This window comes from Pelodiscus sinensis, chromosome 6 (genome assembly GCF_052426305.1).
Source record: "Pelodiscus sinensis isolate ZL-2025 chromosome 6, ASM5242630v1, whole genome shotgun sequence".
Lineage (NCBI taxonomy): Eukaryota > Metazoa > Chordata > Testudines > Trionychidae > Pelodiscus > Pelodiscus sinensis.
The window spans coordinates 99645846-99663579 of NC_143057.1; the positions used below are offsets into that span (position 1 = coordinate 99645846).

The 17734-nt window shown below is 39.0% G+C and overlaps 1 protein-coding gene across 3 annotated transcripts in view; it reads right to left on the reverse strand.

Annotated features, from left to right (window-relative positions):
- Nucleotides 1-17734, reverse strand: part of ITGA1 (integrin subunit alpha 1) — a 133694-nt gene that overhangs the window by 20624 nt on the left and 95336 nt on the right. For all 3 annotated transcript variants that reach the window (XM_089779395.1, XM_006139526.5, XM_075932480.2), the window contains exons 13-21: nt 16166-16309; nt 13736-13990; nt 12027-12157; nt 8314-8480; nt 7892-8028; nt 6833-6943; nt 6280-6365; nt 5952-6087; nt 3781-3861 (exon numbers count right to left, since the gene is read on the reverse strand). In XM_089779395.1, the coding sequence (XP_089635521.1) occupies nt 3781-3861; nt 5952-6087; nt 6280-6365; nt 6833-6943; nt 7892-8028; nt 8314-8480; nt 12027-12157; nt 13736-13990; nt 16166-16309 (1248 nt within the window). The remainder of the gene's footprint in view (nt 1-3780; nt 3862-5951; nt 6088-6279; nt 6366-6832; nt 6944-7891; nt 8029-8313; nt 8481-12026; nt 12158-13735; nt 13991-16165; nt 16310-17734) is intronic.

Genomic DNA, 17734 nt, shown 5'->3' on the forward strand with positions numbered 1-17734 from the left:
GAGTTTAGCCCTGCTGCACAAACATGCCTTTAGAATGCTTTGGAAGCTCTATTCTAAACATGCACAGCTCAACATCACTAGATAGATTATACCATATCAATTTTGGTTTGGTTTAATGAAAATATAGCTTTTAGTGATGTACAGTAAATGTTATGTAAATGTTATGTACTTTGCAGTTTGTTAATTTAAAGGATTTGAACTCAGACTCTTTATTTTTCCATTGGTGTAAATGTGTGCACAGCTTTAGAGTAAGTGATGCAGAGTACATTGTCTGGATAATTTCAGTATATAAGGAAGTCAGGTAGAGGCCTAGAAATGTTTTGGCACTATTTATTAGCCAATTAGATAAATTAATATCTGAATAAAAATGAGAGTATGAGACATCTTGGATTTCAGATTGAGTGGGAATTAAAGGCTCTCGCCACAGACAAAGTGATGATTATAGGTGAAAAGTAATATGTGAATACTCTTAAGAAGCTGCGAACAGGAACAATAAGCAGTGGGGTTTGTCCTGATTTGTCTATATGGTTGATTTAGTTGCTACAGGTTAGAGACTGGAATAGTATGTGGGTGTGTGTGAGAGAATCTAAAGTAATTTATTATATCTGCACAAAATTTGGTATACCCAAAAGAAAGGAGATAAGTTTATTGTGCTTAACTATTTTTCAAACATTAAAGTCCAAATTTAAATGTCTGCATTTGGGCATTTGATTTAATCACCAAAGAATTCAACTGGGCTACCCAAAGTCCATTTATAAAATGTAAAGAAATAGGTTACACTTGTTTAAACATTTTACTTCTAGGACATTTCTTCTGCAAAACATTGAGGCTGTGTCTACACTGGGCCACTTATTCCGGAAAATCAGCCGCTTTTCCGGAATAAGTTGCGAGCTGTCTACACTGGCCCTTGAATTTCCGGAAAAGCAACGATGCTCTACTGTACAAAATCAGCCGCTATTCCGGAAAAACTATTCTGCTCCTGCTCGGGCATAAGTCCTTATTCCAGAACACTGTTCCGGAAAAGGGCCAGTGTAGACAGCCCAGTAGTCTTTTCCGGAAAAAAGCCCCGATCGCGAAAATTGCGATCGGGGCTCTTTTCCAGAAAAGCGCGTCTACATTGGCCACAGATGCTTTTCTGGAAAAAGGGCTTTTCCGGAAAAGCAGCCTGCCAATGTAGACGCTCCTTTTCCGGAAAAACTGAAGACGGAATAGTATTCCATTTTAAGCAGTTCCGGAAATTCATGCCAGTGTAGACACAGCCTGAGGTTATAGGAAATTTTCTTGCATCTCAACAATTCATTTTGTATAAGCTCAGCCAAGTTCCCTATGGAAAGTCTAGAAGAAGTTGAGAGTTCATGAATATGGTTTACCACAAGCAGAGCAACAGGCTACACCATCTATCTGTGAACTACTCTGTGTTGGAGAACCCCCTTAAATACTATCTCTAGCATTGATGCCTCACTTCCAGGGAACCAGGACAGAGCTAGTATGGACCTGCAGCCCATGTGGAGGCACAAAGGGTGGGATTCACAAAGATACGGGGGATTAAATCCCAGATATTGGTGCCTCAATCTCTAGTTCATGTTCTACCATAATCCACAAAACTCTTAGGCTATGTCTACACTGGCGGGTTGTTGCGCCAGAACTATGCAAATGAGGCTAAGCGTGGAATATCGCAGAGCCTCATTTGCATACCTAATGAGCTGCCATTTTTGCAGAAAAGACTCTTGTGCTAGAAGGAGCTGTCTACACTGCCCTTTCTTGTGCAAGAAAAATCCTCTTGTGCAATGCCGCTACGCTGATTATTTTCAGGAATAATGGCATTGCACAAGAGGGTTTTTCTTGCTCAAGAAGGGGCAGTGTAGACAACTCCTTCTAGCGCAAGAGTCTCTTCTGCAAAAATGGCGGCTCATTAGGTATGCAAATGAGGCTTGGCAATATTCTATGCTTAGCCTCATTTGCATACTTCTGGTGCAAGAGCCCGCCAGTGTAGACATAGCCTTACTGAATCCTGTAGGGAAGTAAAACCAGTGCCTATATTTCCAGAGTAAAATCTCCCTCTGGGCATGTGCATTGCTGTCTCATTAGAAGAATCCTGACAGTTATCTCTTGATTAAGCCACAGAATGATTTGCAAACTGGGGAAAGCTTGCTGTTTGTCTATCTAGCAAAGGGGACCCAATTCAGTCGGTGTGCTCTGAGGGGGTATGTCTACACTACCCTCCTAATTCGAAATAGGAGGGTAATGTAGTCATACCGCAATTGCAAATGAAGCCCGGGATTTGAATTTCCCGGGCTTCATTTGCATAAAGCCGGCCGGCGCCATTTTTAAATGCCGGCAGTTCGAACCCCGTGCCGCGCGGCTACACGCGGCACGGAGTAGCTAGTTCGGATTAGCTTTCTAATCCGAACTAGCTGTACTCCTCGTGGAATGAGGAGTACAGCTAGTTCGGATTAGAAGCCTAATCCGAACTAGCTACTCCGTGCCGCGTGTAGCCGCGCGGCACGGGGTTCGAACTGCCGGCATTTAAAAATGGCGCCGGCCGGCTTTATGCAAATGAAGCCCGGGAAATTCAAATCCCGGGCTTCATTTGCAATTGCGGTATGACTACATTACCCTCCTATTTCGAATTAGGAGGATAGTGTAGACATACCCAGGTTGATTAGCAAGCTAGTCCTCATTCAAAATAGAGAATGGAGTAGTGGTGCTGATATTATAACTTTTACCTCAGTAGTTAGAGCACTCACCTGTGATATGGAGGGACCCATGTTCAAGTCCCCCTTCTGCCTGATGGGGATATTTCAATGTGGCCCTCCTTCAGACTCTCCCCCTGCAGTTGTTTAATTATGGATACATTCTGAAAGAACCACAGGGCCAGAAAGAGTGTGATTCTATAGCTACTGCATCCACCTGGGAAGTGGGGTACCCAAGGTCAAGTTCCCCTGTTCTTTAATTGAGTGCCATAACCACTGAGCAAGAAGTTATACAGCAGATTTCACCTCAACCTCCTGTTTTGTGTGGAGGGAATGCGTAACTCATTCTCACAGAAACCAACTTAGGTGGCTTAGCTACCTGATTCCAAGAGAGGGAGGTTTTGGTTTTGGCTGATTAACAGAGGCAAGTGCTTCCCTGTATCCCAGAATGAGACAACTACCTTTGTGAGAAGGGCAGGGCTTAGGATACCCCTCTTCTCCATCTTTCCCAGGGCTGGCAAAGCCACTTCCCCCAGCTTTTGTGAATCACATATTAAGGTCACACACCTCCCCACATTCATTATATAGAAGCCTAAGCACTTGCTCAGGTTTTGTGGCTCACAGCATTGTTCCTGAGGGTTTTTTTTTAAACTAAAAGTTTGATACTGTGATGTGGAATCCCTTTGTGGATCCAGACCAAGTTCTCCATGAAGAAGCCTCACAGGACAAGTAGAGTTTGGAGGGATGAATTCCAGGTTCCTTCCTTAAAAAATATAAAGGTAACTATGCTGGGGGGAACCATCATGGCATTTTGTAGACCCTATGTGGGTATTTCCATAGAGAGACAAGGACTAGACTGATATTAGAAAGGGAATCCTTTTGAGTATTATTTTAGGGACTCATGGTGCAGGAGGGGGAGGGAAGGTTGATATAAGTTATTTGACATTATTTAGATTTGAGGTTTATTTAAATCTAGAAGCACTAATTAGTTCATAAATATAAAACTGATCATGTATGAAAGCTCAAGATTGGCAACTGCTATACAGAGACTACTGCCCTCTCCAATATCCCATTACCAGTTTCCTACCTCATCTCCAGACTTTAGGAAAGGGTATCCCACTTTACAGGTAATATTGTGATTGGATTCACAACTATCTTTCTGTATATCCTAGACAGAAAGAGTCACATGATTACAAGAGTGATTTCACTTTCATGTACAACATTTTTAAACTTTTTAAACAGCCCAGAAGCACAGCAGGGTTTTTGTAGTAATAGTCACTTTTCATCATCATCTAAAATTCAAATTGTTAGTCTATGAAACAAGTATAGAAAGCCATAACACATACAATATTTTAATATTGTTATATAAAGTTATATCAGAATTACTATTATTGTTCATCAGTGAAATTTATAGGGAACTATGCAAATGCATAAGGCTTAAGTTTAAACTATACAAAAAAATTCTTTTCATATCCCAAAGCATCTTTATCAATATGGGGAGCAGTACAATGTCACCATTCCTGACCATCATTTGCACCTCCACTAAACCCAGCTTGGTCTAGTCCCTGCACATGATATTCCATCACCTAGTCTCTGGTCAACCTTTATGACTCTGGTTGTGTTTGCATTTTTTGGATTCCTGTCTGCTTGTTCAATGTCCCCAACCTCATAATATTTTTGATTGCAGCCAATCCCATAACCATTTCTGATTTCACAGACTACTCTCCTTCCAACTTCATTTTTCTTCTCCAATTTTTTTTACCTTCTATCTTCCAAGAACTCTTTTCTCTACTGTTGGTTTCATTTTATGCAGCTGCTTCCAAACTATCAAGTACAATGGTTAATAAAGGGTCTTGACAAATTTTCACTTCGGCAGCTCCAATGCATCTCCTTCTAACTTCATCCTTGATGGACTCATCTGAACTGATTGAGCTTCCTGGTACACATAAGATTTCTCTTGTTCTATGGTTTCACTGCTGCCACCTTTTAATACCTCTTCTATTGTCCATTTCACAAGATGCAACCACTTCATCTTCTTGGCAAGTATTGTAAGTTCAAGTTGACAACACCAATTTTCCAAGGTAGCAAAGAGTGTCATATTTAAAACAAAAGATTTCTGGCAATTGTACAATGCCATCTGTATGATCTAGAATTAAGTTCTTTAGTTTATGCAATGGCACACCCTCAATCTCATCTACCATTCGTAATATCTAATTTGGGAACGTGATGAAAAGTGATGGTGATTCCATGCTCTTTTCTTACACCCTTCTTGCTTGAATCAGCTGCTTATTTTTCCATGAGTGGTACAGAAGACTTCATACATAACTGTTTCCGTGTAGTTATCCTAGCTGGAACTCCATATAGATTTCACTACTTACTGATCCACTCTAAACCAAATTAAACATCTTTGTGAAGTTGTTGAAAATAGCAGATATCTTTAAGCCACATTTCCTCCATTAAATGTGGGATTATAAATATCTGATGAATGCAACTTCATCCTGAGCTGAAGCCACACTATTCCTTGCCTACTACTTTCTCTAAGACTTGCCTTAATCAACTCACAATTATTTTCAGCATGGTTTTTCCAGTAGTGATAATTAGCTTACACTTTTATAATTACTGAGATTGACAAGATCTCCTTTCTTCAGGATATGCACAGGTATTGCCTCTGACAAGTCACTTGGTATTTCTCCTTGCTCTTATACATCCTTATGTATTTTTCTTAATGCTTTGAAAGTACTTGCTCCACTGGTTGCAGTAAATCAGATTATTTCTGCAGCTTTCTCATGATTAAACTGCTTTAAGACACAAGGTGCGTGAAGTGGTATTTTTTATTGGACTCACTTCCATTGATGAAAGTGATGATCTTTCAAACTTTACAAAACTTTTCCTCAGGTCAGAAGATAACCAGAGTGTCTAGGCTAAAGCTCAGGAACATGAGAAGTTCTGTCATATTTGAAAGGCCACCAATCGAAGCTGGTCCAATAAAAGATATTACTTCACTCACCTTGTGTTGCTAGTGTAAGTGAAGGCAGATTTAGGCCCTGACTATCTGCACTTCTCTGACACCATCTTCATTTGAAGAATAGTGTTTTCATCCATTTCCTTAAATGCCATAATGGTGCTTGATTTGCTTGGAAATTTTAGTACTATGATAATTGTCAAACTAATTATCCCTAGTTTAGCAGCTTAATACAGCAACTTCCTCGAGTCTCCCTCCTCCCAACCACAGATTGTGATAAATTGAAAAATCCATACCTCAATTCCAGCAAAAATAATATTTGGAGAGTATTGTACTAGGACTCTGGTATTGTAGGCACTATCTTTTTTATTCCTGACAGTCAGTAACACTTTCAACTTATCATTGCTTGACTTTATGATGAATGGAGAGGAACTGTAAAATAAAATAACCATTATGTTAATTATCTTTAGTCTCCAAAGTGATAAAAAATTAAGCAATGGAACTTTTTCCATGGTCACACTTTTTTTTTTTTTGACTGAGAAAACACTGATTACCAATATTTATCAGAGCACGGAATCTCTATTTTATTAGTATGGCAGCTATGTTAAGTTTCGATGTAGTTACCTGTTTCCAGCTATATGTTCTGTTATAATCAGAACCAAATCTGTAATACACTTATTTTTGACCCCGCAGTCTTTTGTGAAAGGAATCTGCAACAATAATATTGACAGATGTATTCACATTTTGTTATAAATATAATCAAGATCTAAGCATTTCAAGTCATTATTGTGTTTTACATTATAAAATGCTGTATGACTCTTGGAGACTATTGTGGTATTAGTTAATGAAGCCTCCCAGTACCCTGTAAAATAGTTGGGTGTTATTACCCAGCTGCAGAAGAGGGATATCTATAAAAAGGATGAACAGAAAAGTTAAGTGATTTACCGAAGATCACAGACTGAGTCAGAATTGTTCACAATTTTAAACTAACAAGTCCAGAGTCACATTCCCCTGCTCTAATTTGTATACTAGATACAGATGCTTCCTTTCACAGGAGTATATTATCTGGGCAGGTAACTCAGCTTTAAAATGCAGTTTGAGCTTCACAACCTGATTCAAATCCTTCTGAAGCTCACCTTAAATACTCCATATATTAGCCATGAATTTACTGACTTACATATTTATACACCGAGTTTGGCTGGTTGCTATCAAGGACAGGACCATTCTCTGGGTCGGAAAAACTGAACTCCAACAAAACCTTTACAGAGTCCTGGAAATCAGGCTTGTCCTAGAAATGAAACAAATGGAACAATTATTATTATATTTTCCACTTGAAACGACCAGTGAGGGAAGTCTATAAAGTAAAATAAACATGGAAACTGTTCCAGGTGCAATATTTTTCAATCCCATTCTCACCAGAGCTGCAGTGCAGGAAAAATATTTGAAAAATGAACAACTTGCTGTAGTTAGCTAACGAAAAACCAGATTATTTCCAGCCAATATTTCCAAAATACATGTCACATAGAATGAGATACAGCCATCTAGTCCATTTTTCTACCAATGTATGATCATTCAAAAGCTTAGACATTTCTGTGGGAGGCTGACAGGAGAGTGCTTAATTTAGAGGGTCCTTATTAGACCTACTAAATTGACACCCAAGTGACAGATGTCCACAGCGTCAATCTCCAGTAAGGGGAGACAAAGCCATAGATATTTTAACAGGTGATGGTAGGAATTTACTTGAATGATTCTACAGAACAAATGGCCTTTCATACTGACTGCTGTTAACCTTTATATTTTTTTAATAGTAAAGAGGTGTTTCCAGATTTGGTCATTTCATACATAGTCTGTTCCAACCCTAATTATGGAGTTTTAGAGTTTCATTTGCAAAGAATTGCACCAATCTCACATCTTCCAGCTAACTCTTTTGCCCACATCTAAGTCATCCACCATCCTTTACATGGCTGATGATTCATTCCAATTGTATTAACTTGGCTTTTAAATATAGATAAATAGCAAACAAAATTTTTAAAAAACTGAGCTAGGAGAATTTGACTATGTAGTCAAAGAAATATTAATACTGTGAAATTGGATTAATGTGTATACCAGTGATTGACAATGACAGCAAATATAAGGAGCCTTTTAAATCTGTCTTAGCATTAATACAATAAAAATGCACTTAGAGATAATTTCAGTGTAATAATGAGAAAATAGCCTCTTAATATGATTTACTTGCCAACATGTAGAAGTTATGTTTAATACATTTTGACCCTTTGACAGTGATATTTTTTTGCATCTTCCTTTCTTGGCTTTCCTTGAACAAACTTCGAGATATATGTCTTTGTGAATCAAGTGTAGCCCAATACTTTATATCTACAAAGATAGTGAAATTAAAAAAATTGTGGATACAATTAGCAGATATCGATGCCCTTTTTTCCTCCCAATTTATATTTGCTGATCTTATTTAAATAAACTATAAAATAATTTTTAATACCAATTTTTTAAAACATTATTTAAGAGTTGTATACTGTTTTTTGAGGGAGTAGGGGGGAGAAATGGAAAAAAAACCCAACCCAAAACAACCCCTCCAATCAAACCCAAATGCAAATAAAGGAGGTTTGCATATAAAGATTCAATAGCTTGGTGCAAACTACTTACTTGTTTCATATATTGTATCTTCCTTAGATTTTAGTCTGACTTCAAAACAAATTGTGGCATTTATGCATACTGTTTCTTTTTTATCCATATTACAGTTTTTCTTTTGAATATTGATTGTATTGGGTGTGAAATTCATGGAAACATTTATCTCAGCTACATCACGAGACCTTAAGAGAATAGGAAAGAAAACCCTTAAAATTGTAATGTAAATCTTTTAGCATTTAAAAACAAACAAACTTGCAAAGTTGTGTATTACCGTACATATAGTGATAGAGGAAGATAGTGGCACACACTCTACATACCATAAAGGTTTACTGTATAATGGGAAGGGAGCATTTACTGGAATACTCTTCATACCTTCCCTAGAAATGCACAAAGAATAAGATTTTCATAAGCAGCTAAGTGATTTAGGTTTCTAAGTCCCATGTTCCAAAGATATTGTTGGATACTTAGGAACCTAATTCCCATTGCAAGTACAAGGGATTAGGTACCTTAGGTTATGTCTAGACTACATGGCTCCATCGACGGAGCCATGTAAACTAGTTTACCCGGCATAGGCAAAGTAGCGGGGATTTAAATAATCCCCAATTCATTAAAATAAACATAGCCGCCACGCTATGCCGACGACCAGCTGATCCAGAACAGCGTGGCAGTCTAGACGCGGATCTGTCCTCTGGGGAATCCTTTGCCGACCGATCCTGTAAACCTAATTTCACAAGGCATAAGGGATTTGTCGGCAAAGGCTTCCCCAGCCAACAGATCCGCATCTAGACTGCCGCGCTGTTCCGGATCAGCTGGTCGTCGGCACAGCGTGGCGGCTATGTTTATGTTAATGAAGTGGGGATTATTTAAATCCCCGCTTCTTTGCCTATGCCAGGTAAACTAGTTTACATGGCTCCATCGATGGAGCCATGTAGTCTAGACATACCCTTAATGCCTAAGTTACCTTTGAAAATGGGCTTTAGTGTTTTTGAAAATGTTATCCAAAATGGTTGTCACTACTTACATTTCTGATGTTTGCCAAACATGTAAAACCAAAACGAGACAACAAATATATAGTGCCAACAAAAAAATAAGAGTAGATCTAACTGCAACATGCTGGATGGCAAAGTCTTGGGAGAAGGATTATTTGTTAGGATGATTTTTGTTCTCTTTCCTTTCCCCCAAAGAAGATACTGAATTGTCTATGTGAATTTCACTGACTTCAAGAATTAAATCCAGCCCAATATAAATTAGCACGACACTCATTGTCTTCAGGAGTTGTATCTGCTTTTATTAGAATTACTGAACATATATAATATTGTAGCACTTACATGCTTCAACCAGGTCAGGTTCCATCATACCAAGAACATATAATAAATGACAGTCCCTATACTGTCTTATAGTTTTGTCATGAATTTTGTGATACTTGTTGTTTTGCTTTTAGCTCAAACTCCTGGAGATCACTGATTGATAACAATCTTACTTTATTTTTAAAATAGCAGCTAAGTTTTAGGTCTTTCTGGCAGTCACAAGGAAGAGCTTGAAAATTTCATCCAAGGGCATCTTCGTGGTTAAAAAGTCAGAATGTAAGTAAGAAGACCCTTAATTTATTATTTTAAAATTTCTCATAATTGTTAGGAAAATCTGATTATTTTTGGAGCCTGATGCATGATTTTGAACTTTTGAGTTGTTAACACGGAGCCTGAGCCCCAATGAGTAAAGGCTCCAGCTCCTTCAAAGACTTATACACGTGCTTACATTTACCCAGTACAAGTTGTTCCTTTGAGAAAGTGGGGCCTAAAAGGCAATGCTGTTGGATGAGACAAAGTAGTAGGTGAGAAAGGGAAGAAGAAAAATAGGGAAACAAAATTCAGATGTGTTTAGAACGGATTACCTGTGTGAGCAGATTGTACTCAAAACTCATTGTCAATACTGAAGTTAGTCATAGGTGATATTTAAATAAGAACATGATTTTATATATTTTATTACAATTGCTACAGGAAGCGAGAGCTTTGTTGTTGTTTATTCTTTTGACCTTGGATGGAATACGTAATTAATTTTGCCACTACACATTAAGACATGGTTGGTTCAGTGATAATGTTTTGTTTTGTCTTCATGCTAAAAGAATAGGGTCTTTTAGTTTAAATAATATTTTTAAAATTATGTTTACTTTTATAATATGGCAAGTTTCATTTTTCACTATGTCTCCTCTCAGAAACACATTAATATATACAGATTTGTAGGTAATAGTAAAATATGAGCTGATGTATTTCACTTCTGTTTGTAATTTGATTAGTTTTCCTGAAATAGTCTGCCCTTAAACCTGCAGTGCGTGAATGTTAATTAATTAATAAACAAATAAAGTACCTATAAATTTACCCTAGTTGTAAGGTGGAATGTAAAAAAGTAAGCATAATCTAATAAGATGTCACAATAACCTAAAACAAATGTGATGGGAAAAGATGCAAAAAAGAGACAGAAAATGGCCTACTAAATATAACTCCAGGAATGTGTTGAGCTCTTCCTTGGTAAACAAAACTGTGGAAATGAAAATTAGCAAATCAAAACTGGTGTGCTAAAAATGAGGTCTTGTAGGTGCACAATACTGAGAGGATGGGCTAGTTTGCTCTCTCTTGCAGTCCTCAGAAAGAGGCTTTGTGAGGCAATGCTAATAACTGTGGTGCTAGTTGACTAGGAAGGAAGCAAGCTGCACTATTGTGGCTGCTACCCCATATTGCCTTTTGAGATGCAAACCTTCTTCATCCTAATCCTGAAAGATGTCCTGACTAGACCAGACTTGAGGAGAGGGAACCAGATTACATCACCACCTCTACTGGCTTTAGGTAAATCCCAAATACTACCTGGTATGTGAAATTTCTATGTTCTTTTTCCTTTCTCGCCCTGTTTCTTCTCTTTCCTACCCATCTCCTTTTTCCTTCTGTTTAACAAGAGTCTAGCTTAGTTGGCCAACACTATATATATTGCAACACTGCTCTAAGACTTTGATTCAAAATGGGCAGATAAATGCAATGCCTTAAGTTGTCCAGTGTTGCTAAGAGTTTGTCAGGTCTTGGAGTGACTGACAAGAGCATAAGCTGTGCTTGTGCTTCTCCAGCAGTGAGGTTACAAGTGAGAAAAGCTGGATTTTCTCATTGCTGTCCCTCCCCCCTACTCACTTGTGTTTGTGTAATCAATGTGTTGTTTCTTCTAAGAAAAAGGAAAGGATAGACAACAGCAGCTCCAGTTCCAGCCTCTCTCTTTTTCCAAAGAGAGAAATTATTACTATCATAAAACCGTCAAACATGGTGTGGAGGGGGATGGGGTAAAGGATGGAATTCCTTCTAAATATGTTACAGCTAGAGGAAAGGGGAATAAGGAATGTTGAAGTGAAAGCCTTATTTAATGCTTTGCATTTCAAATGTCTTAACAGTGTTTCCTTTTTCTGTACCTTTAATATGTTAAAAGGTTGCTTAATGGTTTCTTTGCAATGGCAAGTTCTAAGTAGGCTGAGGTCTATGAGTACCAAACCCTGAACCTCATTTAACTCTGTTTAGTGTTGGAAAGTTTCAGGTCATAGTCATGCCTATGTCTCTTTGGGACTTTTTATTCCATCTAAATTAGTACAACACTACTGGGAATAAGGAAAACAATCCTAATGAAAATTAATCTACCCAGAGAGCAGCCAATCATTAGGCTTTTTCCCTTTAAACAAATGCTTTTAATATACATACCAGAAGAGGGCAGCACCACCAAGGCCTCCAATAGTGACATCTGTTAGACCATCACCATTTAAATCCATTTCTCCATGTATAGACTGACCAAAAAATTTCACTTTTTCCCCATCTCCACCTGATGGAATACGCTGTGAAAAAGTATTAATAGCTATATGTTGTATACAACAACTTGTACATAAAAAAATTAAGTATGCATGAGTTGAATCTGAACAGGCTTTTTTTAACTTTATCATTGGATTTTCATTATAAACAAGGGGTGATTTGTGAGCCATAAGTTGTTCTTTTATCATTAAATTGTGGCCCCCATGTACTCTCCATTCTCCACCTACCAAACTGGGTGGAGGGGAGCTCAGGACCTATGAGGAGGTGAGTAGGGGCTTTTGCCCCAGCTTGGAGAAGGGTCTTGAGGCTTGAGCCCTGCAGGGCACACTTGCCAGGGCTCATAGCTTCAACAGGAGTGGGCTAAAGCCCCAGCAGACACCTCTTGCGGGACTGAAGTCCTGAGCTCTGGCAGGTGCACCCTCGCTCTCATAGTTGTGGAGATTGTTGTATTAGCTCAGAGGGTTGATAAATTTGTCTGCCCCCTTTACAGACCTTCTAAAAGAGTTATGATGGAGATGACCACAATATAAATGCTCATTTACACTACTGGATTTTTTAGGAATTGTTAAGTGTGTCCTTTATCTATCTACCAAGAGCATATTTAGAAAGCTTCTAATGAAAACACAAAACATGATCAAACATAAGAAAGTGTTTCATAATAATAGAGCATAATAGTAAAATTCAATTAAATCAGATGAATGTAACAATACTTCGCTTTCTCATAGGGAAACTGTTGAGGTTGCTCAGGTCACAATTGGACCCTACTTAAGCTGGTGGAAAAACTCCCATTGACTTCAGTGTGGCCTGTGAAACACTAACTGAAGCCAATAGGAATCTTGCCATTGATTTCAGTTACAGTTGGATTGAGACACAAGTATAGTAGTAAAGAAACTCTCTCTCATTCAAAGTAAAAGACTTCCACTCACATCAGTGGGAGTTGGATCGAACAGTAAAGGAGTAATGACTCCACTCTAATCAGAGGACATATCTGTTAAGACACTGTTCACATAACCACGGCTAAACTATATGTTTGACTACAACAGTCTTTTTCTGGGAGAGTAGCCTAGTGGTCACAACTGCAACTTCTGACTACAAAGGGATTTTGGGGAGAGGCCCCCAGGCACTCCCATTCCACCAAGCTCCAACACAGGACTCTCTGTTCTATCAGCAGTCTGACAACCAATGCTGCTTACGGCTGTATTCTTTGGGCCTTTCACTCTTGTTTACCATCCACGCCCCAGGTCAGCTTAGTTCAAGGTTTTCTCCTGGTGGGGAAACCCAAATTGCAATAAGTAAGAGAGGTTACCAAGGTCCACAGGATACTTTTCTTTCTCATTGTTTCCAGCGTGGGTCCTCCCTTCCCTGAGTAAGGGCCCTTGTGGGCAGCTGTGTCAGAATCTTAGGCTTCCCTCTGCACTGGTGGTTTGCAGATCTACCTCTAGCTCACTTCCATCTGTGCTCATTCCCTGCCTTTTAATTCCTCCACCAGATGGAGCATTTGCTGCAGGTGTGGCACTGGCAGCGTAAGGCTGACTGAGTTCACAATAGTTCTTAATCCCTTATTGTCTAGTGTGGGGTTTGTACACCCTATGACAGACTCCTACCTGTGCATATTCTTTCCTTATACTACTGCCATTGCCATGATATATGTACACAGCTCCTCGATGGTCATCCTCTAACGGAGCTCCTATTACAATATCATTAAACCCATCCAAGTTAAGATCCTTTACTGGAGCAATTGCAGTCCCAAAGCGTGCACCACAAGGTTCGTTCTTGTGATCTTTGCAAGAGCTGTGTTTCAACAATGAACAGCAAGTTTGCTTCATCGGTTCAAGGCTCATCTGATATTCAAATGTTGTCTGTGAAAAAGGATAAATGTAATGTTTAGGGACTGCAGCAAAACAGTGTTTTGAAAGCATGCATGTTTAAGACAAACATACATTAAACCAAGTTAAATCACTTAACAAAAATCATGCAGTGTTAAAATATTACTCTGTATATGGTGAAAAGCTTTGGTGCTGACTCTAAGCAGGAAAGGAGAGGTGTGCTGCATGTTTCTCAGTCTTTGATAGCTTCCTGAAGTAATGGGCCATAGAAGGGCACAGCATCCTAATAATGTCTGTATGGTACTTTAATTAAACAATTTAACTCCTTAAGGTGCTGTAAGGATTCTATACAAAAGAAGTTCCCTAAACCAGAAAGATACAACCAGGTTTATTCTGAATCACAGATGGCAGTTGTCCTGAATATTGTAATTCCACTTAGTAAGTCTGGTTGTTTACTAGCCCTGAAATAGTCACCAAATGGGCAAGATCAGATTCTTTCAGTCATTGGGATCCATTGACTCTATGCCAGGTTATAGATGCTCTAAAGCTCACCTATCAGGGTATAAGGGCCAGAGCTTGCCAAACCATCCCTCAGTTCCTTTGTCCTAGGAATGCCAAAGAGATAAGCACAGAACCTATTAACTGAGTATGAAAAACTGGTGTTATTGTTAAGCCAATAGGTAAAATAAAATTTAACTAAGTACCTCATAACTAAGAAATCACTAACAGTAACTGCAACAGTCACAGAGATGCAGGCAGATACTGCAAGGATACTATGTTGCTGCCACGAGCAGTAAGAAAAAAATGGAGGGATATTTGGGCTCAAAGAACTCTTTATGGTGGGAGTGGGGATGAAGGAGTATGAAGATATCTAGGGCATAGGCCCAGAAGACTCTGGTGTTAAATGAATCTGATCTTATGTGAATGAGGCACATGCGCCTCAAAAATGGAATCCACAGGGACAATTATTTGAAGAAAAGTCAGTAATATCATTGTAAAGATAGCTAGATTCTCATTCGCTTCATTCTCTGTCTGGGACCCATCACTATAATATCTCCACACCTCATAGTCTTTAATTTTTTTGTCTTTACAGGATCCCTATGCAATATGGGAGCATTATTATACTTATTTTATAGATGCACTTTGAGCTTTCTATATGGGGACACTCTGGAAAGTTAATTTAAATTAACTAAAGATAAGAATTTGAAGTGGATTAGTTAAACCAGATTGAATACCTATATAAACTCTCTGGCTTGGTCTATACTAGACCAGGAAGGTCAGCTTAAGGTATGCAACTCCAGCTACTCATTTTGCAAAATGAGTAGCTGGAGTTGGCTTCCTTTAAGCCAAGATGTGGGGGCATCCCCACAGTGGGAGGCGAATGGGAGCAAATGATCCTGTCAGCTTCTTACACTCCTTGCAGAAAGAGGAGTACCAGATGCTGATGGGTGCTGCCCTTAGCATTTGATTTTATGGGTCTATAGACCCACTAAATTGAATGCTAGAAGATCAACCTCCAGAGTGCCAATCTTCTCATAAATATAGACATGTTCTCTGATTCAGAACTAAAGTGGCTTTAATTTGTTTTAACTTAAGGTAAAGGTCATTTAACTTCTGATTCAGAGTGTCAACAAAGTGGTCTAATGTGGTTAACTAAGAATCCACTTCAACAATTAATGTATATGAATTTCCCTTAATGTACCCATGTGAATTATCCCAGAGTTGAGCAGGAAGTCGGTGGCAGAGCAAAGAACTGAAGCCATTCTCCCCCTAACTATGGCTAGTACTCTAAACATCCTTCCCCTTCAAGCAGGATGACCTAACAAGTTCCATCCACACTGCAGTTGAAATCAACTCAGGAAATCCAAGTGCAGCAAGGTTTTTCTAATTTGTTGTCAATGCAATTGAAAGTTGTTGTGTGAATGAGAGCTGAACTCTGTTTTTGCCTAGCTCTATTGAAGATGCCTTGTTTAGCCATATAAAATACTACATTAAATTCCCTGGAACTACTCTGAATTGTGTGCTGGTAATTTAACTAGATTTGCCATTAAATTATTTCCCTTTCTCTAACTTTTTTTTGGTTACTTTTCTTGCCTTGTTTGAGCATCTCCAAGTCAAAGTTTTAATATAATTATTTTTCAAATAAGGGATAAAAAGAAACAAATGAGCATCTCTCCTTCCCCCAGTCAATAACTGTATTGCTATTACCTTGTTCAAAGAATAGACATACACTTTTCCTTGTTCCTCTTTCTCAGTTCCCATGTACATAGGAGCTCCAACTAGCAGAATGTCTGTAAATGAGTCTTTATTGATGTCAACTGTAGTAATAACACTACCAAAATATGACCCAATCTGCAATAGAAACACATGATATACTTGTTACTGGAGACTGGTAATGCTACCTAATATTACCAACACACAACATATCCCGTTATAAAACACTGTCTTCAATTGGATTTATCTTTGTGAGACATTAAGGGTGTGTCTAGACTACAAGGTTTTTTTCCAAAAAAGTAGCCTTTTTTTCGAAAAAACTTCCCTTGTGTCTAGACTGCTGCCGTGTTCTTTCGAAAGTAAATCGAAAGAACGTGACAGTTTTTTTGACGGCGGAAAACCTCGTTTTACGAGGAATAACACCTTTTTTTTGGAAGTGCTCTTTTGAAAAAAGGCACTATGTAATGCAAACTGTGCTTTTTCAAAAGAGAGAATCCAGACTGCCTTGGTGCTCTCTTTCGAAAAAGCAACTTGCTTTTTCGAAAGGACTGGTTGTAGTCTAGATGCTCTTTTTCGAAAGAGGCTTGCAGTATAGATGTAGCCTAAGTGTTTGGATTGAAATTTACATGTGAGGTTTTTGCCGTAAATTGCACTTACTGGAAAATTTCAGCCACAATATTTCAGCAATTTCTGAGAATGAGACTAGAGAAAAAAATTCCCTTTAGAAAAAATCTGGAGACATTTTTCTTCAACTGTCCTCTTGCTTTGAGGCAGGAAATCAAAATTTGGCAGGGTGGTGGCCTTTCTGTTAGGGATATATCTTTGCCCTCTTGTGAAAATATGCCCAAATTTGGACAAGTTATAAGCCTTTGAAAAAGATCAACTTTTAGTTTTAGTAGAGAGTTAGAGCATAGTGTGACCACTCTGTATACACCATCCACACAAAGAAAACGGTCATGCTGAAGCCTAGGGAGATGGGTGCAAAGGCAGACTTTCCCTGTAAATAATGCTTCTGCTGTTGTGGGTTGGGGTGCTCTGAAAGTGACAGTGGAGTCAGGCTCTCCTGTGCTTTCAGTAATGACCCTCTGCTGACAGCCAGACAGTATGGAAGCTGCCTGACATAAATCCAGAAGGAAGGAAAGGAACAAATTAGGATAAGGAAGCTCATGAGGCTGAAGAGAAAACTGTGGCTGGGACCTGGAGGGAGATACTGGGCCTGGGAGCGCGTGTGGGGGAGACAGGGAAGACAGTGAGGGAAAACTCACTTGGACAAGAAGACAGTGAGGGAAAACTCTGTATGTGTATGAGGAGGGTGGGGGAACTGGGAAGCAGTTGGGACAGGTTGCCAAAATCAGATGTGGAGCTGGGAGGAAAGGAGAAGTGTGGTGCTGGCTTGACAAAAAGACTGGGAATAGCATGAGAAGCCTGAGGCATGGAACATGGGAAGTCAAGGAGAATGGGACTGGATGAGAAGCTAGGGAAGAGGGAAGAGAAAGGGCTGGGTTAGGACAGGTAGGAGGAAATAAGATAGAAAGGGTCAACCCTGGGTAAGAAACCAGGCAG